General features: G+C 49.4%; 11 protein-coding genes across 11 annotated transcripts; 4 read left to right on the forward strand and 7 right to left on the reverse strand.

Annotated features, from left to right (window-relative positions):
• Nucleotides 1-486: 486 nt before the first annotated feature.
• EPUS_01013 (uncharacterized protein) lies at nt 487-2,365 on the reverse strand (the record flags this gene model as incomplete). Its single annotated transcript, XM_007806926.1, has 4 exons — nt 487-671; nt 813-962; nt 1,061-1,358; nt 1,412-2,365. The coding sequence occupies 4 exons, from the start codon at nt 2,363-2,365 to the stop codon at nt 487-489; spliced, it is 1,587 nt and encodes a 528-aa protein (XP_007805117.1).
• A 1,420-nt stretch (nt 2,366-3,785) lies between these two features.
• EPUS_01014 (uncharacterized protein) lies at nt 3,786-4,670 on the reverse strand (the record flags this gene model as incomplete). The annotated part of the gene is made up of 1 exon (XM_007806927.1): nt 3,786-4,670. One exon carries the CDS (start codon nt 4,668-4,670, stop codon nt 3,786-3,788), a length of 885 nt encoding a protein of 294 aa, XP_007805118.1.
• A 616-nt stretch (nt 4,671-5,286) lies between these two features.
• On the forward strand, nt 5,287-5,520 carry EPUS_01015 (uncharacterized protein; the record flags this gene model as incomplete). The annotated part of the gene is made up of 1 exon (XM_007806928.1): nt 5,287-5,520. The coding sequence occupies one exon, from the start codon at nt 5,287-5,289 to the stop codon at nt 5,518-5,520; it is 234 nt and encodes a 77-aa protein (XP_007805119.1).
• Nucleotides 5,521-6,814: 1,294 nt separating this feature from the next.
• Nucleotides 6,815-8,190, forward strand: EPUS_01016 (uncharacterized protein; the record flags this gene model as incomplete). Its single annotated transcript, XM_007806929.1, has 2 exons — nt 6,815-6,916; nt 6,979-8,190. 2 exons carry the CDS (start codon nt 6,815-6,817, stop codon nt 8,188-8,190), a joined length of 1,314 nt encoding a protein of 437 aa, XP_007805120.1.
• Nucleotides 8,191-12,426: 4,236 nt separating this feature from the next.
• EPUS_01017 (uncharacterized protein) lies at nt 12,427-13,541 on the reverse strand (the record flags this gene model as incomplete). The annotated part of the gene is made up of 2 exons (XM_007806930.1): nt 12,427-13,244; nt 13,298-13,541. The coding sequence occupies 2 exons, from the start codon at nt 13,539-13,541 to the stop codon at nt 12,427-12,429; spliced, it is 1,062 nt and encodes a 353-aa protein (XP_007805121.1).
• Nucleotides 13,542-16,137: 2,596 nt separating this feature from the next.
• EPUS_01018 (uncharacterized protein) lies at nt 16,138-16,599 on the reverse strand (the record flags this gene model as incomplete). Its single annotated transcript, XM_007806931.1, has 1 exon — nt 16,138-16,599. The coding sequence occupies one exon, from the start codon at nt 16,597-16,599 to the stop codon at nt 16,138-16,140; it is 462 nt and encodes a 153-aa protein (XP_007805122.1).
• A 2,411-nt stretch (nt 16,600-19,010) lies between these two features.
• On the reverse strand, nt 19,011-21,235 carry EPUS_01019 (uncharacterized protein; the record flags this gene model as incomplete). The annotated part of the gene is made up of 2 exons (XM_007806932.1): nt 19,011-20,810; nt 20,861-21,235. The coding sequence occupies 2 exons, from the start codon at nt 21,233-21,235 to the stop codon at nt 19,011-19,013; spliced, it is 2,175 nt and encodes a 724-aa protein (XP_007805123.1).
• A 428-nt stretch (nt 21,236-21,663) lies between these two features.
• EPUS_01020 (uncharacterized protein) lies at nt 21,664-22,404 on the reverse strand (the record flags this gene model as incomplete). Its single annotated transcript, XM_007806933.1, has 3 exons — nt 21,664-22,104; nt 22,201-22,259; nt 22,311-22,404. 3 exons carry the CDS (start codon nt 22,402-22,404, stop codon nt 21,664-21,666), a joined length of 594 nt encoding a protein of 197 aa, XP_007805124.1.
• Nucleotides 22,405-23,022: 618 nt separating this feature from the next.
• On the reverse strand, nt 23,023-24,032 carry EPUS_01021 (uncharacterized protein; the record flags this gene model as incomplete). The annotated part of the gene is made up of 2 exons (XM_007806934.1): nt 23,023-23,595; nt 23,643-24,032. The coding sequence occupies 2 exons, from the start codon at nt 24,030-24,032 to the stop codon at nt 23,023-23,025; spliced, it is 963 nt and encodes a 320-aa protein (XP_007805125.1).
• Nucleotides 24,033-25,221: 1,189 nt separating this feature from the next.
• EPUS_01022 (uncharacterized protein) lies at nt 25,222-25,853 on the forward strand (the record flags this gene model as incomplete). Its single annotated transcript, XM_007806935.1, has 4 exons — nt 25,222-25,306; nt 25,370-25,429; nt 25,482-25,667; nt 25,720-25,853. The coding sequence occupies 4 exons, from the start codon at nt 25,222-25,224 to the stop codon at nt 25,851-25,853; spliced, it is 465 nt and encodes a 154-aa protein (XP_007805126.1).
• A 376-nt stretch (nt 25,854-26,229) lies between these two features.
• EPUS_01023 (uncharacterized protein) lies at nt 26,230-26,799 on the forward strand (the record flags this gene model as incomplete). The annotated part of the gene is made up of 1 exon (XM_007806936.1): nt 26,230-26,799. One exon carries the CDS (start codon nt 26,230-26,232, stop codon nt 26,797-26,799), a length of 570 nt encoding a protein of 189 aa, XP_007805127.1.
• Nucleotides 26,800-26,981: the final 182 nt, after the last annotated feature.

The raw sequence follows: 26,981 nt of genomic DNA on the forward strand, positions 1-26,981 counted from the left end.
CGCTCTGCATGCGAGTATATATAGACAGGCTGATTTAGCTTGACTCAATCCCTCCTTTTCTACACCCTGTTTCATCAAATCATATCATTAAACTCGGGGGCGGGCGCAGCACCGTCTAGGTGGGACAGAGGCACGGGTATCATGGATGATAGTGTTTGAGCCTTGGGTATGGGCCTTCTCGCTACAGGTCCGTCATGGGAATGATGGCCGATGGGCCAAAACCTTTAGGGGATGGTTCGGCGGAGTGAGGGAGCCGAAACTAGGTGTCAGTCACTATCTCACTCTTGTAAAATGTGGGTAGATGCCGAAGGTTGAGTAGATGCTAATCCGTTTGCGTCACCACTTACAATTGCTGTCATCTTGGTACGCGGAGAAATCTTATTCGGTGCTTCTCTCTGTGGCTCTCTCTATCTTCTCCTGCTCTTGCTCTCGCCCCGGCCTGTTTCGTCATCTCTTCAGTCATCCATGGCCTCATGCCAGCTTGAATCAAGTCAAGAACCTAAACCCATGTTGCGCTGCTTCTCCAGGAATACCCTTTCCAGAGTTGATGGCACCCTCAACGTGCTCGCCCCGGTCGAGTTTCTTGTTCAGTCGGACGAGGATGAAGCGGAGGATGGTTGCCATGATGATGGCTATGAAAGCTGTGACGGAGCAGACGGACATTGCGACTACTAGAACGTGCAAAGTCGTCAGCATAGAACAGAGATGGCAAAAGTCACATCACCGCTAGCTAGCATGGAGAGCACCAGTCCGACAAAATTGCAAACGGCGTCTCTTGGATCGATCTCTGAAGTCGGGAGAAGTGGACGTACCATATCTCGGACCAGCACTCAAGGGAAACATATAGCTAGCATAAATAGAGGAGGTGTTGGACACGGCGTTGATGGCGGCTAGAGCTGCTGCACGCTTTGCAGGTGGTCGCGGCATGCAATTGCTGATCCAGCCTAGGGCTACAACATAGCCTGAAAGAGGGAGGTACACGTTAGCAGTTGTAACAGAGCAGCCAAATGCCGACATTCGGATAGAATGAAGGTAGCTCCAAGAATGGAGAAGCGCCTACCTGTATAAATTCCAGGCGGCATCAGCATCATGGCCAAGTAACGAGGAGCGGTACTCGTTGTTGCAGCGGCGATAATAAAGGCGATGACCGCAATATACAGTGGCAAGGTGATGTGAAAATATCGTTCTCCTGTTCTGTCGGCATGCCAAGCGTTGATGAAAGCTGTGATGACTGCCAGAACATATGGAGGGGCAGTGAGAAGAAGCGAAGCGACTCTCCCATATCTCAAGGTTTGGACGACAGTAGGAAAGAAGTTGGTAACGGAGGCGGAGGAGACGATGCAAAAGAGCATGACCATCTAGAAAGAGTTGGATCAGCTTGGGAAATGCAGGTGAAAGCTGAGGTACAGACGAGAATCCACATCTTGGTATCCAAGGCTGCCATCTTCATTCCACCCCAGAAACTCTGATGCTTACTATCAATCCAATCATCTTCGCCAATGTCCTCATCCAATCTCCAAACGGCCAACTCCTTCTCGTTATCAGACAGCCATCTGGTAGTCCGGGGAAAATCGGGCAGCAGAAAATATGCCCCAGCAGCAATGACAACCGTTATGGCACCTTCGATGATGAACAGCCATCTCCACGCTCGAAGACCCAGGTTGCCATCTAGGTTACCTGTAATGCCAGCAGCGATCAACCCAGAAAATGCGCCTGAAATGAGGGAACCAGAATAAAGCAATGCAGTGCGGAAGCCCAGCTCCTTTCTCGTATACCAGCAACTGAGGTAATAAAGACAACCAGGAAAGTATGCGGCCTCGATGAAGCCAAGGAAGAACCTAACGCTTGCGATCCCGGCGAAGTTATGAACTCCAGCAGTGGCGCCACTTATGACTCCCCATATGACCATCGCAGTAGGTAGATAAATACTTGGTTTGCCCACCTTGTTGAGATACAGGTTGCTTGGAATCTGCATCAGAACATAGCCGACAAAGAGGATGCTCACGGATGTTTGGTACTGGTTGCCCACTAAATTAAGATCTTCTTCAAGCCCGCCCAACCGTGCCGCGGCGATGTTGTTTCGATCCAAATAGTTCATTATGTACATAATAATGATCATGGGGATCAGGCGCAAATCAATTCTGCGAACGAGCATTTTCTCGGCATGTGCGCGGTCGTCTGGGCTCAACGAGCGGACGTAGGGAGGAGGTTGGCGCTTTGCGGAGGGAGCTCCTGTGGAAGGGGAGCTAAAGCTGCCATGCAGATACGCCTTTGGGTCGGCGATCTCGCTTTCTGCGGGTATTTTGCCATTGTCTGACTCGCGATGCGAGTAAAGCATTTTATCGCCTGCGATGAGACTGGCCATGACTGATGTGAAGGAGATGCGGGGAGGAGAAGGTCAACGGACAACGCAGAAGCAAAGATATGACATCTACAGGGGAGATCTTATTTGGATGCGATCAATGAAGGCGTGACGTCCAAGACATCGAAGAGGAGAGTAGGCAAGCAACCTCCATCTTGAGAAACCAATTTGCATCAGCGACGTCAATGCTAGATCTCGGTGACCTCGGTGATCTCGGTTGATCAATGTCGAATGAACGCAATGGTGAAACCCCAAAGCGCGACGTTGCATAGCGTCACAGCACGAGAGTCGATCAATTGAGGTCCTACTCCAATAGGAAGGCTGGTTTGGTGACCGGAACGGCTCGATGAGCGACATGCGGCTATTCTCCGGCAATGATCCGGCAATGATCCGGCAAATACCTCACCGGAAACGCGGGGAAAGACTGCCAAGGGACAGGCTCACTTCTTACCGGAATGGGTATAGCTGGTTGATACTGCGAAGTCCGGGAGCAGCAAAACGAGGAACAGGAACATCTTGCCCGTATCCTAATTATAATTCTAACACACTTGTGGTAAATGCGCCGGTTGCGATGAGAATTTGTGTCGCACGAATCGTCTAATCATTGATGTAATGCTCAGTCGACCAGGTATCATGCAATCCGCAGTACACTCAGCAGGGTCCTTATGTCTTCGCCCCACGACTCAACCCGAGTCACTTTAAAACGCCATACTGCTCATACCGCAGCCTTAACCGCCTCAATGAACGAGCGAAGCTGCATGGAAAGAGTCCAAAATATGGACCGGGATTGGTAAACATGAGTCAGGCTGCAACAACGCTGTCTCGGTTTCTGTCCTCGTAAGGCAGGATGTACCAGTACCTCTGCTGCAGCTCGGCTGGAACCTACTTTTCTAGACCCACGACATTAGGGATACCTGATATCAACAGATCTCTGCCAATCTTTTCTTGACATATAACATCATATCAGAGCAGATGTTACAATGGTATGATCAGCCGGGAGTGGTTTACACCAAGCTCCCACATCTTTTGTCAAACAGGGCGGAAGTCAACCCAAGAGGGCTATCACTCGATATGATTAACCCCACACACCTTTATTCCGACATACAAGCAGCTTTGCCAATCATAGTTCTTGAATCTTGAGCCTGGTGGAACTGACCGCTATTAACTGAGGTTGTACATGTCCATGTACTGGTTTCAGATACTCCAGGTTATTGAAAAGAGATCTCTCTCGATTGGTGATTCCAACGTGGAATAACAGCTCTAGTCCCGCCAATGCTAATGGTATTATACAACCCGAAGCCATAAGATGAAGACGCCACCAACATGTTTCTAGAGAGACATCAATAAAATTCACTAAATTCGATTTAATATATTCAAGAAAGGAAAATTCTGTCTTTCATCAGCTCATTATTCTTCATGCCACTCATGTATCGTCGGTGTGCGGCAAAGCGGTAACCACTGACTGCTGACTTCCCGTTCCTGCTTCGAATTGACCACCAATATTGTCACTGTCGCCCAGTGACGAAACAGCTGAAATCTCGTCTGAAGCTCGCTGGTTCAAGCGTGATCTCCGGTTGCTACCATGTGATGAGGCCGACATTTCCGAGATGCCATCGTCGTTGATATGCTTCTCCTCGGGCACGTTGAGCATGGAGCTTCGAGGCCGCTTGTCTCGAATCGAAACTGAGTATTCCGACGCGCTATCGCTGGCGTTTGCATCGTCGAAAGGGGATTGTCGTGACAAATTTCGTTCGCTCGCGCTAGGACTCGCTTGTCGGGCTCCCCTGCTCAGCACTGGGCCAGGACTAGACGAGCCTGCAAGTGCTTCTCCACGACCTAAGGACGTGGGTGGAGATGGTAAGGGCCAAGGCGACTCGGAGTTCGAGCTTGGAGGCCTAGATTTCCTAACGGTTACCAGAGATGGTGTATTTGGGGCCTCTTTCTTGGGACTTTGATCTCGGAAGGGGGAAGGCAAAGGCCAGTCGAGATCCTCATCGCTCGTTCGGACACGACCACTAGAAATTGACTGATGGTATGCATTGGTCGGTTTTCTGCCTGGTTCAGCAATAATCTGCGATCTTGTGACATCTAGAGGCTCAATCGCCTCTGGCAGTCGAGTAGTGGGAGAATCTGATCGCCCATCCTTCATGTGGTACGGTGGGGGAGAAGCTGAGGGTGTGCCGATCGGTGATCTAGAAGCCAAGCCGGGCAACACTCCAGGCGGGAATGTAGATTCAACATGCGAGATTATGGGTTCGGTCTGCCCCGGCATCGTCGAAGGTCTTTCTCGTTCGAAGGTCGCAGCCATGTCGGAATGTTCGGACATACCTTTGGGCTCGTGGGACGTTGTTGGTGCATCGACACCGAAATTCGACATCTCAGTGTCATGTGATCGGCTTTTGCGATGGTACTGCCCTCGAAAAGATTTTCTTCGTTTCCACAAGCAGAAGAACAGAAAAAGAACAGGCACAACTACTGCACCAATCGCCACCGGAGCAGCTATAACAGCGATATTATTCGAAGACCCGGTTGAAGAACCAGTCGGTCCTGCTTGCGGGCCTGTCGTAGCTGCTGATGAGATCCAACTGGTGGAAAAGGCTGAGGTTGCTGTCGTCGTGCCATACGAAGACGACGAACTCGACCAGGTTCCCACAGCTGAGGATTCCAGACCACTAGAAGATGCACTGGTGGCTATATCTCCTTGAGAGAGCAAATCACTTGAGGAAGGTAAAGGAGACTGTGACGTGGAAGTCGGTAAGGGCGGTACTACAGGATTTAATGAAAAGAGTGCAGAGGAAATTGACGATGACACCGCTGGGGGCATTGGTGACGAGGATGTCGTGGAAGTGGCCGAAGACGGCGATAGTGGCATTGGTGACGAAGATGTCGTGGAAGTGGCCGAAGACGGCGATGGTGGCAGAGGTATGGGTGTTGGACTCACTAGTGAGGTTGGCGGTTGTGTGGACGCTGGGGGGGGAGGTGCGGGTGAGGGATTCTGCATTGATGTTTGCTCCGGTAAGGTGGTCGGTGGGCGGGGCTCAGACACTGTTGCCGGTGGGCCCCTTTGCCCGTGGTCGGGCGGTGGGGAGGCCGTCGGAGCTGTGCCTGTAGAAGACGTGCTCGAAGGATCATGTAAAGGAGACGGTGGAGCTGGATGACTTGTGATATCTAACGGCGCCGTTAAAGTCATTGCGATAGGTGGGATGATTAGATTATCGAGACTGGCAGTCGACAATGTTGGAGTGGAAGTGCTTGACGTTGTGTTGTTGAAATCCATCATAGTAGTTAGGGATGGGGACTTGGGCTCAGCATCGGTGCTGTGTCATTCTGGCTAGTCCAATGCCGCAATATGCAACGTCGATCTATACTCTTGTAGCAGGACCAAAGTGGCAGATTCTCTCATAAACGCAAGAGAAACTTCAATGATGCCATCAGCGCGGTAAGGTGGATTCAACGACCCACAACATCAAAACGGAAATGCCAGAAAGAAATAATGTATTTTCGATCGCAAGAGTACCGAAACAACCTGGTGTCGGCTGTGGGGCTAAGAGCGGGAGCAGTAAGGCTGGCCCCCAAAGCTCCGGCCCCAGCAATGCAATCGTCCCATTGGATGTTCATGCAGCTACCCCAACTGGAAAGCCCGGCTCAAGCATCTGGGGGCATCCTTCGAAAAGAATTCCTCTGACCTAAGTGGCCAGAGGATACTCAGAAAAGAGGCCGAAATCCTTGCTGCGGATCCTGATGTTGGTTAAAACTGTACGTAGTAGTATTAATATATTGGAGAGATCCCTCCTGAGCCAGTTAAGCCGACAGTGAGGATCAGCCTTGCATAGAGTCGGCATATGAGGTGCCACCGAGCCCACTAAATCATGCCGAAATGAAAATAGCACACATGTGGTCATATAAGAGACGATTGGGTCTATGTGCTTATGCCGTATTCGGCTTCCATGCATGAAGAACAGACATCTCGAGCAATGCAGAATGCAGCATATAGCAAGCATACCGCAGTAGTGAATCGATGAGCTTGAAAGTAAGTTAGGTAATACGACAGCATCGGAAGGACAGACCACAGTGAGCAACCAACGTCAGCGACGAGGGTATGACCGTATGTTCGCATGGCTCAGTCTGGTGTGATTGATGATAGTCGAGAGGGGAGTCCTATACGTTTCTTTTAGTAGCAGGAAGAGGAGTGAGGGGTGCAGGATGTGTGAGGAGCAGTCGCGACAGCGTGAGAGTGTGACAGTGTAACAGTGTTCCGCGTTACAGTACTCTGTAGAATCTAATCCTCATTCCCCCGGAGCTTTCCGTAGCCAAGCCCCGGCAGAGCAATCAGCCTTGGCACACGCGGACAATCGAACAATCGAAGCACGCCGACTTGCAGGCAGGCGAAAGTGTCCAGATGATAGCGTACAACTATACACTCGCTTGATATCCCACCTCCTCAATCAAAGCATGAGCAATATCACGGGTGTGCTGAGGGGTGGATGGCATCCTAAGGGCAAAGATGGAGGAAGGGAGAGTTGGAGAGGCGACTTCAAGGGTGTCAACCAGGTGGTAAGTGCAGCATCAACAGAGACCGTAGACCTTAGTGCCGGCTGGGTATCTGACTGTAATAGGCTGGCTTGATTGGGAAAGGGAAGAACACAAGCACCCGAAGTGGTAGCAGTGGAGGCTCAGATCACATTTCTCGACCTCTAGCAGCCTTGAAAGACCCGGCAGCTTTCGGTCCTCCACCGAAGAACGTCAATTTTCACGGCGGAGCAGCTCTACCGAATCAAACTACTCCGGACAGACGAGGCCTAGGGGCACCTCTGCCTCAACCAGTCGTTGAGTCTGCAGAAAGAGCGGTGCGTGTAGGAGGAGAGCTGGAAGCAGGGCCGGATGTGAAGCCTACCGGTCCGCGTCTGCCATATAGAGCCAATCGAACAGGCTTGAAGACCGACCATCTACCTCCTCCGCCTCTACACCGAGCCGCCAACGCCGACAGCGGAACTGCGCAAGAAACAGGCATTGCTCAGGCTCCAGCCACACAGAAGCCATCTCTCCCACCCAGACTACCTCCGAGAAGTAATTGCTCGGGTCTGACATCGTCTGTTGCCAACATCTCTCCGCCTCCCACATATGACTCTGCCGTTAACGAACCCAAGCCTGCTGTAAATAGCTACATCAACCAAGAAGCCGCAAGCGGACTTGGTAAAGCCGGTATCTCAGTACCAGGCCTCGGCATAGATCAGAACCAGAGGACAATCCCGGCGGAGGAGAATCACTCCGCATCCTCTCCTCCACCCCAATTCAACGAGCTTTCATCCCGCTTCTCCCGCCTGAACAGGACATCAACCACACCCCAACCCTCCTCCTCTCCATCCAGCCCAGCCCAAGGCACAACCCTCGCGCAAAAGCAATCCGCAATCCAAACCGCGCAGTCCTTCCACAAAGACCCTACCTCCATCTCCGCCACCGACGCCCAGACCGCCGCAAACACAGCAAACAACTTCCGTGAGCGCCATCAAGAGCACATCGCAGCCGGAGCACAAAAAGCCAAGTCCCTGAACAAGAAATACAACATCACAGGCCGGATGAACAGTTTCCTGGAACAGCAGTCCGCGCCTGCACAGCAACAGCCACAACAGCAGCAGCCACAACCAGCGCCACAAGCGGCAGCACAGGTGCCTAGTTCGATTCCAACCACACCAGATCTAACCAACAGGAAAGCGCCGCCTCCACCACCGCCGAAAAAGCCTAACACCATGCATGGACAGCTCATGGGTGTGGGTGGTGGGCAGGCACCTCCGCCCGTCCCGCTCGGGACGAAACCGAGTCTTGGATAGATGTTCGCTCGCTTGCTGCTTGGTTTTTGTTCCGGCGCTCTGTCTCTGAAGAGCGTCATGTGGATATACTAGCTTGATCATGTTTAGCGCTGTTTATGCGAGAGGGGAAGCAGTTCTACGTGGCTTGTCGCGTTGGCGTGGCGAAGAGAGACCAGACGTCTACGGTGTCAAGGTAACCAGTCATCAGTAGGATAGCAATGAGACCATCAGCCGCAGCTACTAGAAGCCCAGTCAAGGTACTCGTAGATATTTGAGAAAAATGACAGTAGTGATTCTCTCCTGTTGAGGTAGATCAAGACCCTTTCAGGGCGCTGGCCTGCAGACTCTTATTTCACTTGCCTCTTGCCCGTCCCCGCTCTCCACGTTGAGGACATCACCCTCTGGGAAACAGCTAGAGAGGTATATACAGCCTAATTCACCAGCGTCGTTTATCTAGATGCATTGTGTACAGGTACATGCCTCTACGTATTAAGATGAAGCCTATCGGCGTTACAGATACCGGTAGAGCGAGCAGATTCGCGCTGAGTTGAGACTAAGCTAGTTAGTGCGTCAACGGCCTTACCTAGTAGTATAGATGCTAGTTTGGGGGTTATTTCTTGTGTAAACCAGTGTAATACAATGATAAATCGTGTTCCACTGCGCACTAGCCGGGTTATGTTTTCTCGCTGGCACAGGCCCCAAAAGCATTCCTCTCTGTTTCAGTTCAGCTCTGCAAGATATACAGACACGCACGCTACACGCAAAGCTTCTCCCCACTTATTGTGTGTCTAAACAGTCGCTGGCGACACTCACTTTGAGAAAAACAGGGCATATCAACAGGATCGAGTGGCGCTATTCTCACGTGACTTTCCAGGGCAAAGTCCGACCAGAGACGAACGGCTCTCAATAGATTGTGTTGACCTTGGCATTGAACTCTTCATACAGGCAAGGCGCTCTACAGAGCCTATCTACTATGGATATCAACGGCCCTTATATCTCCACACGCTTACTGCCACTGTCGCCGCCTCGCTGCCGATGTTTGTCTGTGGTCACGTGCCAGCTCTTGGCGCCTATCCACCATATTTTCCACCTACAATCTTCTTCCTACCAACATGATATTCGCCTCACAACAGATTGACAGCGAGGCCGATCGCGGGCAGATGGGGAGAAGGCGAGGGCCGGTTGGGGTGCAACGTCAGAAGGGACGATTCTTCTTCGTCGATTTCCCATCAAGTACCCTGATTAGGAAATTTCTAGTCCCTGAGAGCTGTGTCCATCGTCTGGGCATACATGGCCTCACTTCCCAGACAAATTTGGTGGACCGGGGAAAAACTTTGTCCGAACTCCGACCTCGCCAAGATCTACGGGGTAGTAGTAGAGTAGTAGTAGTAAAGTACTACTAAGTACTAACTTAGCAGGAAGAAGCCCACTTTAAAAAATGGTAAGAGAGCCGCTAAAGTGCGCTTAGAGTTAGCCTAACCGTAAGATTGCTTAGAGTGTACCAGGATATGTAGCTAAGGTATCTATAATCCAATGAGATTTCATCATTTACAACGTTATTTGTCAAAAATATGGTCTTACTGTGGTCAAAATATGCCTCTCTGATCATACTAATATGGTCCTCATTTGACAGAATAGTTGTCATTTCTATTAATGGCACTTAGCCCACATTTTTTATTACCCCTTCTCCTGGTAAGTAGTAGTACTACTGCATGACGGACAGAAATATATCATTGCTTGGCGCCAAGACTTTGCCGTCCCGCACCAAGGTCAACTGCTTAACACACTTCTTTTCGTTCAGTGACAAAGCTGTCAACCATCGTCATGGCTTATACAACGGGCTTTGATTTCCATGACGGCTCTATCAACGATGCTTTTGCCAATAGTACTACTAGCTGCAATGCTTCTCGTTTTTTACAACGATGGTTTCGGCTCCCTCAACAATGAAACGCGCAATAAGCACAACAGGTCGACGCATCCGGCCAAGTCTTTATTTACCCAGCAGCCCGTTTCTTCAAGACTCAAAAGCCCACTTCAATCGCCCTCAACAGCAAGTCTTAGCAAACAATTCCAAATCTCTCTTGAGACCAGCATCCGAGATTCTCAAAGAGAAGAACGACAGATGAACCCGAAAGAGATGGATGATACATTGTTTGCAAGATATAAACAGATTTTCAGTGACCGTTTCAGAAAAATAAAGACTGGAAGCTATGAAGTCTCTCTTGACAGCTTGAACGAGCGTGTTCCTATGAGCTTGAATCAATTTCAAGAGCTAGATCGGATACTCAATCCTGATGAAATCGAATCGGATGCTCGATATCCCTCTCTTGCTTACGACGCGAAGTTGTCTATAGGAATTATTCAATGGATGCCCTCGGCAGTTCATGAATTTCTTATCCGTCACATTGAGGAAGAAATCGGAGCAGTGAAGAGAACATTGAGTGATATAACTCTCAGGGAATGATTGAGCAATTCTGGTAGTACAAGAACTGTTTTATTTACTAATGAATATGAAGGTACTAGGAAAGAACCAGACTCATCATTCACAAATGTTGATCGTCTAGTTTCTGTCATAGAGGTTGGTTTCTCTGAATGCTATGACCATATGATAGCCGACGTCAATCTCTGGCTTAACCAAGCTCAGATGGTCATCTTGATCTGCGTCAATGAAGATCCCCCTTGGACAAACCCTAACAAAGATTGGGATAATAAAAGGCGATCAGAATTCCTTTCTGAACATCAAGCAGCGATTCTGCCAAAGGATTTCACATCAGAGATCTCAGATGATCCATTTAGTGCTCTGATGTTTGACGGTAAACGTTGGTTTAACAAGCTTAACGAGGTTTTTGTGGAAAAATGGAAACGAGATCATATCACTGGTGTACCTAAACAAGATGGTAAGCGGACTGTGAGTAAAATTCCTCCTCTCTTTGATGTTCATGAGACTAATGGTGGCTTTGGAGTGGGTCATTGGTGGACATGATCAACATGATACTCCCTTTGAATGTATATTGTCCGAAATCTATGATATTACTCCTGAAGATGGCGGTTCCGAGAAGGTGGTTCTGACCAATAAGGCCATGAGACGTACAGTTCATCGGGCAATCCGTATTGATGCTGCTCGCCGCGTGAACGAAAAGCTGCTAATGATGAGGACTGAGGATGAGGATGAGGATGAGAGGGTCGGGACCACCACATTCGAGCACCATATTCGTACAAGCAGGGAACTTCGATCGCGAGCACTCAGTGAGCAAGGTTCACTTAATTTAATCCCGCACAATTCATCATTTTCTTTACTAAGCAGCTTAATCGTGAGTAATGTCTGATTACTCGTACACCAATCTTGACCTCTTTAAATTCCATTTCCACTTTGAGACCTGAACACACGTGACCGCAATCTGCACCATGAATAAACGGCCTGAACTGTAGTCATGTAAGACTATTTAAAACCTGAACACCTCTGATTTGATTCTGAGTTTCCTGTGGGATCCAGATTCTGAATCCTAACTTCTAACTCGAAAAGTCCAATTTTGTATTCTATTGAGTTTTGATTTTCCATTTTTATTGATTGGTGAAGTTTGGTGTGCTAAGGTCACGCCGCAACGCGGAAGGAGGAATACGTGATGATATATGAGCAGTGACCATGGGTCAATATTGAAATAAGGGAGATTGCTTACCATCAACGTCCTCATTCTCCCATAAAACATCGCCAATGCTGCAGAAATGGAGCATATTACACTGATCCAGTACTCAATCGAAGATATACTTGAGCGTGGTGGATTACTTGTAATTTTCAGAGAATTTCTATAACCTGGAATGGTACTTCTGTAAGACCAGCTGCAAAAACTCTTACGGCTTGGCAAGACAAGGTAAATTGTACGTAGTAAAGACCGAGACCCAGCCACAGCACCGCTAATCAGGCTTCAATTCCGTCAGCATCCCTGACGAGTCCACGTGGGTCGTCTGAGTGATGAGCGCAGGCGGATCGGGGATATATTGTTCCACCTTCCACTCTCAGCTCAGCAAGCACTCAGACGTGATTGAAAATCGTAGTACTAGTATTCCAATGCCGTCACATATGCACATATATGGTAAAGCCACAGTGTTTGTTAGATCTACAAGGGCATGACGAACGTCCGAGGATTCACGATGGTGAAGAGAATGGTGGAAAGTAGCCGGGGACACTCCGTACTCCGTACTTCTACCTAACCAATTAGCTACCCATGTACCTATCTGACTATTCTTCCTGATGAACTTTTAAGCTAGCGCATACCCGTACGAGTTAGCAACCGTATATCTATTGGTCCCGCGGTACTGTCCGTAATTCGTGGCAAATTCCGGTCCCCATACTTGCGTATACATCGAACAGTAAATGCCCTGCACGACATTGTCCTTGCTCAACAGGTACGCATTCACGAATGTGCAACGCTTGGGCGGGCTTCCGTCTTGGGGCGGATGGCGGGCATTATAGGCTGTTTGAGCAGAGCAGGCAGCCACGCACTGGGAATAGTCGCCGTTGGCGTAGAATTTGTAACCCATGTAAGTGTCAACGTTGCCTGCAGCCAAGGGTGCGTTGATGGCGCCACCAAACCGGGTTGGGCCGGTGTAGCCTGGGTATGATGGGGGAGGGGCGTCTTTGAGATAGCCATTGCTGCCTGCAATGACGACTTGGAAAGCCTTTCCATTGGCGTCCTCGGGGCCGCGCCATTGGCCGACATTTCCGGCACCCTCCACGGTCATGAGCGTGTTCTTCCACAGAGTGCAGCGGATGGTGGTAATGGAGGAGGGGTTAGGGCAAGCTGGGCCAGCATCAACGCTGGGATCTCGCTCGAAATACAGGTTGAAGCTTGTGCAGCCATCTGGATGAGAATCACATTTCTGCTGGCAGAGGTACGGGTCGTAGGTCTTCAAGAAGTGGAGACCAAGGTAGGTTCCTTGTTCGCAGGAACCGGTATGGCCTTGAAAAGTGCGAGCATAGCCCTGGGGAATTGGCGCTCCGCTAGACTGGTCGCTGTAGGTTGGAAAGGCGAGGAATCCCTCTGCAGTATCGGGTGTGGCTTTAGGCCCGTAGCCATCTATTTGAGACATTAGCCCTATTGTCTCGAGTCGTGTAACGAGACCCACTCACTCGGCTGAGGAGCACAGTCCCCTTCAGCTCGCTTGACCTTCGTAGATGCAGCTTCGACCGACGCAGCAGCTTCTTTGCTGGCAGCCGCGGCATCAAAAGTATCTGGTTGGGCAACCATCACATCGGACGATGGCCCAACTGGAGGGATGTCGGTGGCGGCCACTCCATCGAGATCAATCAGTTGTGGAGTTGGAACTGCTGCAGCCAAACCGACGAGGGCGCCGAGGACGAGAGATGACTTCATGTTGAGGACGAAGCAATCGAGCGATGTTTGCGCTGATGGAGGGAGAGAGTGTAATATGGTGAGAGAACTGATGAACAAGGACCGATTGTAAGAAGACGGAATTTCTGCACCCTTTATAGATAGATTCACCGTGTTTTCACTCTCACCAGATCACCCCAACCACACAAATACACACTCGCTTCCTTCGTGTCCCAAAGAGGATACACTCGGGACTGTCCTCAACCTAGACCGCACCGCAACGGGAGTCCAGGCCATAGTCAAAGTATGGCCTGAGCTGTCTTTCAGCTTCCCACGAGGCAGCACCACGTGTGAAACGGGACAAAAGCGTCTGGAAAGAGGTTCGGCTGAAGTTGCCCGAGCGCATACAGGCGAGATCACTAGATAATGAGCTGTCAACATTGATGCAAGGTGCACAATTACCTTGAGTCGCAAGAATACGAGCAGCAAGCCACAGGAGAAGCTCCCAGGTCGAGCTCTGGATATGCGGAACAATTGGAAGGTGGTACCTGGCTGCATGGACAAGTACTACGTAGTACTACTACGGGGGGGGCCTGAAGTATTGTCAGCTCAGCGCTAGTATCTTTGCTTGTAAACTCTCTCTGTACAGAGCCGCTATGCTCAAAAGAAGTTAGATGTAATGATTTGACTCATCAGAATGGATGCACACAGAACAAGCTTTATATTGACGAATCATGACACTATGTCGCTGTGATAAGAACTAGCTGCTCCTAGCACCAGACTAACAATACTTCAGGCCCCTACCGTAGTACATATGGAGTTACCACAGGTCCGGTCCATGGTGATTTAGGACAAGGAAGCGCCAGCCAGACCTGGGATGAGACTTGACAGCCCTTGAACTACTACGGTAGTAGGCATGAGTATTATCAGTTCCGAGCTAGAAATTCTGTATTTGACCAGATTATTACGAAAGTACATTATACTTGAAGGGTACTAGTCACAATAGCTCCAAGCTTCAGGCCAATCATTGCAATTCTAAATGGGCTAAGATCTCTAGGCTCTTCGGAGTGGGCTGGGATTTGGTATCCAAAACTAGCTGCTACTAGCCTAGGCTAACAATACTTATGCCTCCTACCGTAGTAACACGTGGCGCAGATCAGGCACCAGGACTTTTAATTAGATTGTCCAAATTGGACCGTTAGCCCATTGAGAAAAAGTCAATAGTCTATTTAGGTAAAAGCAGGCAATGCTAGGCGATCCCATTCAGGCTTTGCCGATCGAGCTCCAAGGTGGAGCGTATCTTGATTACCCTATGTCAACCTGCCCGCAATACTCAGATAAAAATACGTGAGGGTAAGAAGACGGTAGGATTGGAATGCTCTAGCCACACCAAATGCCAGAGCCTATCCGTTGATCTTCTAGAATTTTTGGCTCAAGAGTCGAAGTTGTCATATTGCAGCTTGCGGTGTATGGCCTAGCATCGGATGTTTTTCATTTTGAGACTCGGGTGTGTGGCTTGCGTAAAAGGCGTCTGACAAGGTCCAGATTCAAAAGGAACCGCAAGCCCGGTCAGCGCTGCCGTAAGAGCCGCGCAAGTGATGAGATCCTAGGCAATTGTGACAAGAACAAAAGTTGCTGAGTCTGGACCTCGACGTGCAGCATGAGTGTCAGAAGCTGAACCCACGTGATTAGAGCCATTTTTTGATTCTCTAACGGGGTGACAATGGATCCGTTCAGATTGACGGTGTACGTGGTCGGATGATTAGCTGCGGCAACATGGCAGCACAAAAGACTTCTTCATTACTTTTACTCCGTACTGCCGGCCTTTACGCGGTCGCCTTGAGGAACCTGTCTCCGCGACGGGTACAAACGCGATGTGCCTCACGACTGCACCGTTCATGAACCTGTCACCCGCTATCATCTCGACATCCTTCAAAAGTCGTGCCCGCTCGTACCCGCCAAGCATTCACCCGCCAGGGGGTAATGCCACATGAGGAATTGTCGCGTGTTACGGAGCGGATATGGCCCAAGAGGTCAGGCACTATGTTGATGAACTTGAGCCAAGGACCCAGAATCGCACAGAACAATAAGACTGAAGCAGATAAGCGTCATAACCAAGAATATGTGATTTGTCAGATATATTTGCTGACTTGTTCTGACCTCAGCAGAAGACTGAGTTGCCTCGAACGGGACTTCAGCTAAAGGGAGATCGCTGTATTGTGCAAAGGTAAATAGAGCATATTCGCCAGTAATGCCCAACGGCAGCGACGAGATGGGAAGATACTTGTTCAGAAGTCTTCCCCAACGAAGGCCGAGTTGTCCCCCGCTCAGCTTGTACATGTCTGTTAATTGGCTTTTGTTTGGAGAAGCAAGCGGATTGAACCCGGAAGTGACATAGTCCTCTGACAGCGTCGAATAACAAAACAGAGATGAAGCAGGGACAGCTCCAGTCGCTGGTGTAAAGTCTGCAAAGAGAAAAATAGGCAAATTCCGCGTTCTCAAATGGAGTCTAGTTCTCCAGAAACTCAGGCACTCTCTTCAACCACCTGATGGCCCACACGGTACAGTTTTGGGCCAAAAATTTGACAGCGGCTTGGACAGCCGAGGTTTTTAAGCTACAATTCGTTGTAGAAATACCCTAAGAATATATGCTCCCAGTCACAGATTGAATGTTGATGGTTCGAGGACAATTATGATCGTCAGATACGACGTCCCCAGATCCAGCGGCGAGATCAGCGAAGCGGTTCTTATTGGGTGCGAATGTGCCCATGGAGAAAGTGGAATCAAAGGGAGCGGAGCTGTTAGGCAGCCGGATCGACCCGACACATGGGCTAAGGCCTCGTTGACACTGCCAGTCCACCTCATCATCCGGAAGGACTTCGATAGGATCCTCACCTGTTAGGTCGTAGTAAGCAGAATCCATAGTAAATGACGAGTTTCCGGTTTGAGCTACACCTGTGACTGGGATGGCAACCAAAGAAGAATAATCCACATTGGTATTTAGCACTTGAATACATCTGGAACTATCTTTCAAGATGCCTCCTAAGGCCCCGATCCTAGGAATCTTGATGTTGCCCCAGGTATCCTGAGGTGCTGACATAATCGCATTTGGCGCAATGATTGAAGCGCGATAGACTGCATTAATTACAGGAAGCTGAACACCAGTACCTTTCTGGCCAAAGAAGATAGAAGCAGGACTGAGTGCTGTTGTGCTGGGTTAGCCGACGGGGCTGTTGACCACTGTAAAACGTTCTTCGATGATGCTCAGGAGGCGGAGAATGCCTTGACCGCCAATTGGCGATAAAATCCATACGACGAACAGGACCAATTCGACCAAATTGGAGGCTCTTAGTCGTAGATGTACGTTGACTGTATTGTAGACTGTTTTACTTCCAGTACTTGCTCCAAAACCTGGATTCGGGCACCACGTTCCACGCGCCAACAAGCAATTGCATCTAGGGTTCGTCCGACAATCGCAGCAAAAATGATTGGGTAGATCGAGACCGCCTTCAGGCAACCAATACTTCTCGTACGACTAAAGGAAGAGCTGTCGTTGGACTGCATGAGCTACTCACAATCGAGGTGACATCGATGATTTTCCTGTACCCTAGATGGTCAAGCACGATCTTGCCATCAGCAAATGCAGCTAGGACTGCCATTATGATGAGAAGCAGTGGGACAACGCTAGGAATGATAGTTGATTCCCCCCCAGCTCGCGTGGTTCGGTAGGCCAACCTTTCACAGTAACTAGTTAAGGGAAGATTGCTTCATCTCTCATGGAGACACGAGTGCTCATTGCCGCGTTTCGTACGCGTTATCCCTGCGCTTTTCTTGCTTTTGATTGGTCAATTTCTGCTGCAATTTCGCGGCTAATTTCGCTGTGCCGTACAGCAAATTTGTACTTATTTCTGCGCCCTGCGCACCTTTTTGAACGAACAGAGCCATTTCTTCCACCTGCTGCACACAACGTTAGTGCTAGCTACCTTCCGTACTTGAGCCGTACTGTATGGAACCGGTTGTTGAAGGCCTGGCGAGAAAGTGTACTGAGGATTTTGACGTCTTTGACCCGGGTAGTAGCTGTGGAGACGCAAATTATGTTGAGGTGAAGGGGGTTATAATGGAGTACCTGTCGGTTTCATTTTGTCATGATGATTGCTGTAATAACAAGAGTGTATCTAGCAGCACCCATTGTTGCTAATCGTGTTCCGATTGACAACACTAAGTGAAAGAGTGCCATCTGCCTTGGTGACACTGAGCGTAACCCATGAGCGCGCTCCATCCGAACAGAATAGCCGCGGGCGGGACGAGGCTGACGGGACGAGGCTGAAGAGACAAGGCTGGCGGCCCATAGAAGAAGCAAGGTCTTGGGGGAAGAGTGAGAAACTGGCGATTCGGTCTGGACTCCTAGCCTCGCGAAGGTGAGCAAGGCGCAGTAGCGCTCTGTCATTTGGAGGGGAGTTGTATGGAGTATTCGCTACTCTACTACGTACAGTGGTGGTAGTATCTTCTCTGAATCCGTCTCGCTTCCTAAATCTTAAATCTGCCACACTAATACGGTAGGAGGCATACTAACTTAGTAAGTAGTCAATGTCACTCGTACGCTAGTGATAGCTTGCAACGCTAAGATAGAACGCCACAAAATCGCTCGATTAGGACGAGTCTTTACTGCGCTGTAGTGAATGTGCATTCTATTAGCATCAATGACTGCCTGGCAGCTTACTGGCATTGTAAGTTTGATGAGTTTGTAGATGGCGTAGATGGCGTAGATGGCGTAGAATGAGACAGAATCAGTAAACTTAGGCGTAGAATAAAAAAAAACGCGTATAATAGCGGCAGCGAGGTCCCAGGGTTGGGGGAGCTGTAAAGGGGGCGTTTTGGTACCCTGTTACTAGCGACGCGGGTTACATGAATTATACCTGGTACCGTAGTAACCACATTGTTCATCTATCAGCCGACTTCATGCAACGCCACCAGGCATCTAAATTTGTATCCGACCCTATGAGCGCCTATTGGCGGGATTTTCTAAGCATGATCTCTGCATTTTGATGGATCAATCTCTACTGCAGTTTCGCAGCTACTTTCGCTGTACCGTACTGCCAATCTGTACGTGGATCTACGCAAGCTGCCCCCTAATGGACAATACAACCTGCTTTCTACGCACCCTCTGCAGATTGTCACACAATTTGCCGCCATTTCACAGTATTTCAGTTGTTACTGTTTTGACGAGTATCAGGTGCAGGGTAAGGGTACTGGAGTCGCTTAATGCTTGCGATACCTACGGTGCCAGACAACCTATCAAGCCACCAGCAAACTTTATCTCTTGACAGAAACACGGTCTGAAATGCAATGTGGGGTATCATCTATGCATAGCCATCGCTTGCTGGAACTCTCACCTTGCATAATCAGCTACCATCAAGCAGGCACACGGCTTGAATTGGCCTGTACGTTCGTCCAGTCTTGACTCGCTCGAAGGTTCTCATAGTAACACTCCAGTATTCTGCTGTTATGCGCTCATCGGCCTCCCCCAAAATCAGGTTTGTACTGCTTGATGCCGCTCTTGGAAAGCTCTCTCAACGCCATTGTGGCATACTGACTTGAGCCTAGCTGCATCTTCAAGATCACAGCAAACTTGTCTCCCTCGTCCGGATCTCCACTAACCGCCTCAGATGACTGCAGCCCACCTGACTCTCCTTTGATAATGTCCATGTCCGTCTTCACAAACTGCTCGTTGTCATTTTTGTATGCTCGAACCTGAATATCGTATCCACGCTCAATCCTCGCAAGTATCTTGCGATAGCCTCCACTAAGACTGAGGTCCTTCTGTTTTCGCCGCATGTCGAATGGGTCGAGTCCGCCTCCCCTTTCGCTGCTCATGGAGTCCTTATAGAACTTCTTGATATCGTTCGCCGGATAGAGTACGTCAAAGCCTGGAAGGGGTAGCACGATGTCGAAGATCGAGTACTTGCCACTGGCTGCTTCGTCAGCAGTCAGCGCACGAGCTCTTTCAAACATTTCGTTAGCAGCTTGGGCACGATCTTCTCCAGCTGGCTGGATAATGACCTCCCCATCGGCGTCCACTTCTTCAGACATCGAATACGCAGTAGACTGTTTGTCCTTATGCTCATGCATCAGAACTAAGTCACCCTCAACGACTTGGTTACCAAATAACTTCCAACGCTCACCCACAGCCAAATTCCAGATCAGACTCTGGTATGCATGAACATACATTAACTTGAGGTTCCGTTGAATCATCTGAATTGCCCCAAAATAGTCGCGCTGGTTTCTCCCCAGGTGACGGATGATGTTTCCCTCTGCGCTGAATTTTCGCGGCAGCTTGTCTAACGCCTCGTTCACTCTTCCTGTTGTTTGGAATGTGTGGATTGCTTCTGCTCGAGCCTTGTCTTCAGTACTGACTTGTTCGGTTGAGTTCTGATCCTGTGCCACGGCGAGGATGTGTGGACTGTAATGTAGTATTGCTTCGCAAGCGCCTTGAAAGTCACCCTGCAGAAGTTTGATACCAACCGCATCAGTTCGAGTAGCGAATGTACCGAATCGCTGCAAGCCGTAGTAATTGAAGAAGCCCTTCTCATGAAGGTCCTGACAGGCTTGTGATACGGTCTGCTGTGCGGCCGAGATCTTCTCTTTGTTAGTCAGATTTGGAGCATGGTCCCATTGACATTCTCGCAGAGTGATGACAAACTCATTGCCTTTAAGATCACCAAGCTCAAGGCCTTGCTTTTGATACTCGAAATCACCGATTGCTGCGTTTCGCAGCGTCTTGTTCTGATACGCCAATCTGTTGCCCTCCACTCGGTAAACAGATGCACGTTGGACAGTCACTGCTCGCCTATCTTTTGTACCCGCAAACTGAAAGCTTTTGGCATTCGTCTTCAGTGACCTTGCCAAGTAAGAAATTACTTCCATCGTATCTTTGTTCTCCTTATAGATACTGAAGTGGAGATACTCACCTCCGCGCTCCGCCCAGCCAAGCTTTCCTTGTCGTCGCGTTTGATTTCCGTGGTAGTCTGTCTGATTCGACCGACCTTTCTGTTGGGGCATAGCAGCTGAAAAGGTCATCAAATTCTTGTCCTTATCTGTCGAGGATGCGATTCTAGAGCCAAAGATTCGCCGGATGTTCTCATGTAGTTCTGTACGGACTGATTTTTCCGCTGGAACAGCAGCAGTCACAACTCCATGATCGCGTGGTCTGGCTGTGGGAAATGCCAAAATCTTGTTGTACAAGGCTAGAAGCTCTTCTGCTGCCTTCTCATTTAGACAAGTCATCAGTCTGGAGATGTCTTCAACAGACACCTGGGTCATAAGTCAGCTTTGATGGACCATTTTAGGTCATGGATGCTTACTGGTGAGGTACCAGCCTCCATGGCTTGATTTTGCGGCGTTCTCGGCTCTTCTCCACCGGTCTCTAGGGGTTTGATTGCTGTGGGCGACGATTCGGTCATGGGGCCTGAATCCAACCCGCCCAAGGATGGAATGTCTGTTCCATTTTGTGCCGATGGAACCGCTGGCTGGATTGTTTCATCAGGATAGCTGACAGCAGCACCACCCAGCTTTTGCAGATGGACCACTCTGCCGTTCGGGAGAATCTCATTCACAAGAAAGTCAGTATATCGTTTCTTCACGATGCCTTCAAAGCCTGGTGACTCTGAAGAAACATAGTCGGTGATGCCGACCTCCGCTTCCTTCGCAGCATGGGCAGCTCTATCATCAGATATCATAGTAGGTGATATAGTAGAGCACGGGAGTACTGGATCAGAGCTCGCGAGACTTTGACTCTCTGGGGACAGCTTCGCTTTTTTGAGAGGCGGCTCTGCTATTTCGGAAGAGCTCATAGCTGAGGTCAAACAGCTTGACCACCACTAGGGCCAAGGAAGCGGCAATATCCCTCTGCCACGTGAACACAATACCTATGTCTGAGCACAAACCTTACGAGACCTAAAGCTACTAGTAACGGACTGCATCTCAGGACTTGGTAGTAGGCGTTGATGTCAAAAATTATGAATCTGTGGAAGATTTGTTCTCGCCAAGGAGTGTATTTTTGGGCACAACCTTGCTTAGTCATCGATGCTGTGCGCTGTTCCCCTTGACCATAATTCCCCCAAGATAAAATATTTTGTATAGTTATAGACTCTATACCAATATCAACTCAAGATCTCTCCGGACTAACGACCGTCACTGTCCTACCCAGGCTCTTCAGCTCCTCCTCCATAACTCTCCGTGTATCAGCCCAGTCCACAGCAAAAAGCCCACTATTGATTTTGCAAGACCACATCTCTCCAGGGATAGTCCCAACGCCGTCCCCTTCCGCTTCGTGCTCGATCTTCGAAAGTTGTGTCTTCAAATCTTTCAAGGACTTCCTTGTATTTTCTAAAATCGCATCCGGCTTGTCCATTCCTGGACGCGTCTTGGTAGGCTTGCCATATCCTACACTCGTAAAGAGGCATGCGATCCAATGCTTCTTCTTCAAGCCTGAATCTGCCTTCTTGTAGTCTTCATGCTGCGGCGGGATGAGTTGAGTAGTCCCGATAAGGGAATCATTTGATGTAGCTTTGCAGTAATCATTGTGGACTTTGTATGCTGCTGGGTACTGTGTTCCAGTTTTTGCAATCAGCAGCCGACCGCAGGGCCAGATGATTGAGGTCAGAGTCCAAAGATATGGTGCGGTAAATCAAGTACCACTTACTTTTGTTCTGAAAGCCTTTGCGATACCGGCACCCCATGATCCGAGACAGTTACATGCATCTGCGAAGCATCACATCAGTACCGGGGTATGGATTGGACTGATGAGCGTACGGATCAAGACTGCATTGTCAGGGCTATCAAAAAGGTCTCCAGTTACTTCTTCTATAATGCTGCTGCTTGCTGCACACACTGTGTCTTCAGCCATTCCGGGGGTCTTGGATAGTTAGGTTGTGCTTCAGTGCTCTTTGCGAGAATCATGAACCGACCACGGGTTACGAATAAGGGTTGCGAATAAGTGCGTCGACAGATACTTGTGCACTAAAATTGCATATTTCAGATATAGCACACTAAATGCTCGAAATGAAGAGTACTACTACTGCCATCCCTGGACCCTAATGATATAGCTCAATTAGGCAGAATAATTTCTGGGTTGTTTTCAAAATTCCGCCCTAAGGATTGTATGTTGGAAACTATTAAACCTAGGGGTTATAACGTTACATCCAATGCTGCTTTCACCAGGCTATGGATGTTGTAATACCTGAAGCTATAATGTCTTGTGGTCAAGAGGAAGCCTTATGGGCTGTGCTGCAACCAGATCTGGATTATCATGCCACCCCGTACTGCGGATAGCGTGACTGGTCATAAGGTAGTTGATAAAGACCGCCGGACAAAGTCTGCTTCAAGCAGCATAGTCCAGCTAGTTGTGCAGCGAATTGTCCAATAAGTCAAGTTTTGTCAAGAAAGCCAAAGACCAATTCGTCCCCAATGGACAACTTGGCATCCAACTCCAAAGACATCTGCACGCCACACCAGAAATGCCCTTTCATCTCCCGAAGAAGGCCATGAAGCTCTTCCGACGCTTCAGCCGCTTCTTTTCGGAGCTATCGACCGCTGAAGGTTTGCCGTCATCGTTCTCTCTTGAGCTGAACTTCTCGTGCGTAATGATGTGTGGCATAGGTGTCTTTACCCGCTCCATGAAAGCAGGCGCATACCCTCTCTTGCCCTTCCTGCTTCTGTTTCTGCTAATACTTCTGAGAGCTCTGCTGTCCTCACTTGAATGCCGCTCCAGCTCCTCAATCTCTTGCAGAGCAGTCATACCGTTGGTAGCAAGGTTTTCTTCCAACACAGAATCAAAACAGATGATACCACGTCTGGGCGCTATGTCTAGCGTTTCTTGCATGAAGCCTTGAACTAAGGCAGTGCTGCGTTTGTTTTTGGTGGGGGCAATTTCCGAAGCCAGGGCTGTAATCGTCAGGTAATAGGCCGGCTCCGAGCTTCCACCGAACAGCATTGCCTGAGAGGTGCAGACTGACACGAGTATGCAAGACTCTGGCCGCTGGTAAATCTCGGATAGCTGAAACGATATATCGGACAGAAATGTCTGCTCTACCTGAAGCTGTGAGGGAGTCAGCATCATCCAGCTTGTGGCTTCCGCAGGCTGACCTTGCAATTCAGTTTGATCTCAGCGATGATGACAGAATCACGGATTACTCGGTCTTTCGCTGTATTATGAGGCTCGCGGTACGCGAAAAATCCACCGTAGTATTGGCTGCGCTTCTTGGATAACTGCTGGTGATCCCAGGGACTTGCTAGTTCTGACGCCATGGGCAGATCTCTAGCTAATATCGTGCTGGAAGTCCGCACGTAGTTCTCATTTGTCATTTCCGGAGGCGTGGAAGCTGCTCTTTGAGACTCGACAATGGTTTTTTGGGTAGATAATGACCGATTGTTCGCTGCCCTGGGGGATTTGGGGAAAATATCAGATATACACAGGTTGTGGCTCCCTTGCGGCGGACTAGACTCAAGATCGCGAGCTGGTGTTGTCTGTTCCATTGTTATAACCATTGCCGATATTCCCAGGCATCAGAATTCGAAAACAATATCCAGTGGAACAGAACACAATAGTCGATCAACAAGCCTGGCCAGAAAGTCGACTTGTCGAGTGTAGCGGCGGTCCTATGCATCAAGATGAAGTGCTAAGATGTGAGAGGGAACGATGCAGAGGGAATATTACTGCTTATGCCAGAAAGAAGACCAGAAGTGATCCAAAAAGAAGTAGAGAAAGGGATTCCGGGGGTCGGGTAGGAGTTTTGTTCGAGTCTTGGTCAATGAAGCGATTGGAAAGAGAGAGAGGCAGGATACAGGATCTGTGGTTGAAGCATTTGCACCTTCCAAATTGTATAGCTCCATAGAATGTCCCTTCCTGCCACGACGACTCACCTTGCAGGATGGATCAGGCGGTTGCAGTCGCAATGCACGGGTCGAATTTCAGCTTCTAATCACAATGGTGTGAGGTGGGGCTTGCGGCAATACCGCCAGCGACATGTGAACGACGGTTGAGAAACTGTTGCCTTCCAACAAAGCTGAGCTGAGCACTCGACTCAACTCATGGAGGTTGCCCGTGGAAGATTTCCCAAGTCGCGATACCAGAGGTATCATGGATCATAAAGGCGTCAAGACAGCAGAATAGTACTGTAAGAGAATCTGCGTTCGCTTGGCAAGTTATCTCCACTGCGTGCAGTGGTACTAGATAGTAGAACTCTGAGCCAAGGAACAGAACAGCTTCTCACTCTCATATGAATATGGGATCATGATGTACGAAGCGGAAAGATGGGGAGGTAGGACTATTCTACAATTGCTCGGGCGGTCTCGAATATCTATTGCTCACTTGGTGCTCTCACTGAGCCTCCCAGGAAAGCGAGAGATTAAGGCATTGGAGGGTGCTAGTGTATTCATTATGCATGACTGCGTGGAGGCGTGCATAAAAAGTACATGTCATGCAGTGCTACGGAGTACTCGGCTGTTTCAATATTGTAGGGTCTAATTACCTAGCGTGACGTAATTGACGTCAGGAAACCCCTGACGTCATCATGAACCTGCCGCCTGAATCTCACCCCATTAGGGCATCTTGAGGCTTGTGTTGTAGCCTACGGAACAGTCTTGCAGTACAAATACAATCCAACTCCCTGTCGTTTTCAATATTTGTGAGATACTGATCTGCACGCAAAACATCGACATCAGCATGAACCGCCTGACTCGCATTAGCAGATCCAAGAGCTCCAACAACTTTAGCAGAGTTTGGAAACCCCGAACATATCAGATTGCAAGTACGTTGCTGGATCTGGACCCACCCTCACTTGCTGTCATCAATTGATTTTTTTGTGCTTTAGACATGAGTGACAAGAGCAGTCTCGACAAGGAGCATGGCTCCGTTGGGAGTGCCTTCAAAGGTACGAAAAGCCGATCTTCGAGATGCCAGCAGGTTTTCTGACTTGCACAAAGCGGATGGCTCGGTCGGAGGCACAGCTCAGAAAGTCGGCGGCCCTTTCGATAAGGAGGGTGCGGTTGGCAAGCAGTTCACCGAAGGTGGCGCACTGGGAGGAACAGCCCAAAGTGCAGCAGAGACAGCGCAAGGAGAGAAACCCAGTGCTTTTGATGCACAGGGGATGATCGGCAAGCAGTTCACGAGTAAGGACACAACTACCCCTATTTCATTCATCACTGACGCTGCTTAATTTAGCCGAGGGAGCAATAGGAGGGATGGCACAGAAGGTGGGCGGCCCATTCGACAAGGACGGCGCGATCGGAAAACAATTCAAACCAGATGGTGCACTTGGTGGCACAGTTCAGCAGAACTTGGGCGACAAGAAGTAATGGATTCTGTAGTCATGGGCTTGAGATATCAGTCTCGGATTGCGTTCGAAGATCGCACCCTGTAAAGGATTTTCAACCCTGCTCTCCTCCACTTGGCTTCATATCGGATATGCAGTTGTGGTATTTCTGTGTCACTGTTTCTGCTGGTCTCCTTGTTGGCCTGAAACTCACTCACAACAGCATTGCCTCGGCCACAACGGAAGGGGGCCTGCGTCACTCTGACCGCCGCACCCGTGCGCCAAGGTTTTCACGTGACTGCGCGGTTTGAACTAATTTAGGAATCGTGTATTGTGAGACGCGAGGTTGTGTGCATTAGAAGGTTACCATTTCCGAAACATCCACGTACATTTGATTGCACTCTCCATGCCAAGTCATCATGCCCTCTACATCTGCGGCAGCGGTGACAAAACGAAAACGTCCTGCGTTCTCTCCTCCACGGCCAAAAACGTCGAAGGCCACTAGGAATGGAGCTTCTAGACCTAGCACAGGCAAAGCTGATGGCCGTGCATCATCCTCCAAACAGTCTAAACAAGATCCTCTGACCTCATCCACATCATCTGAGTCTGATTCTACAGCAGAGTCTGAGCCCCAATCTGCTTCTCGTTCTCCATCACCGCACTCAGAACCGGACTACATACTTGCCGAAGTCACACATGCCGAGGGCGCTGAAGATGAAGAACCGGTCATACCATTAGCGCTCGTCCATACCCTCCTCAATTACCACTTCGGTGACAAAGACAAGACCCGCATTGCCCAGGATGCAAAAGCAGTCATTGGCAAATACATCGATACCTTTGTACGAGAAGCCATAGCGAGGAGCGCATTCGAGAGGCAAGGAAAAGGCGCGGAAGAAGAAGCAGGAGGGCTGAATGGTAGAGGGGATGACGGCTGGCTCGAGGTGGAAGATCTCGAGAAGATGGCACCCCAGCTTGTGTTGGACTTCTGAGGGCTAGGAAGGATCTTGTATAGCAGCAACGCTCTCCCCAGAACAATCGAACAGGCGGATACATGGTTGTCCTTACAAGAATCCGATCTCTTTTTCAAAAGCTGACGCCTGTGGTGGGCGAGAGCTGGGCCATGTCTTTCAATAGGCACTGGCACCCCCTTGCTGCGTGGGATTGCCGCTCT

The sequence above is a fragment of the Endocarpon pusillum genome, assembly GCF_000464535.1.
Source record: "Endocarpon pusillum Z07020 unplaced genomic scaffold scaffold6441, whole genome shotgun sequence".
Lineage (NCBI taxonomy): Eukaryota > Fungi > Ascomycota > Eurotiomycetes > Verrucariales > Verrucariaceae > Endocarpon > Endocarpon pusillum.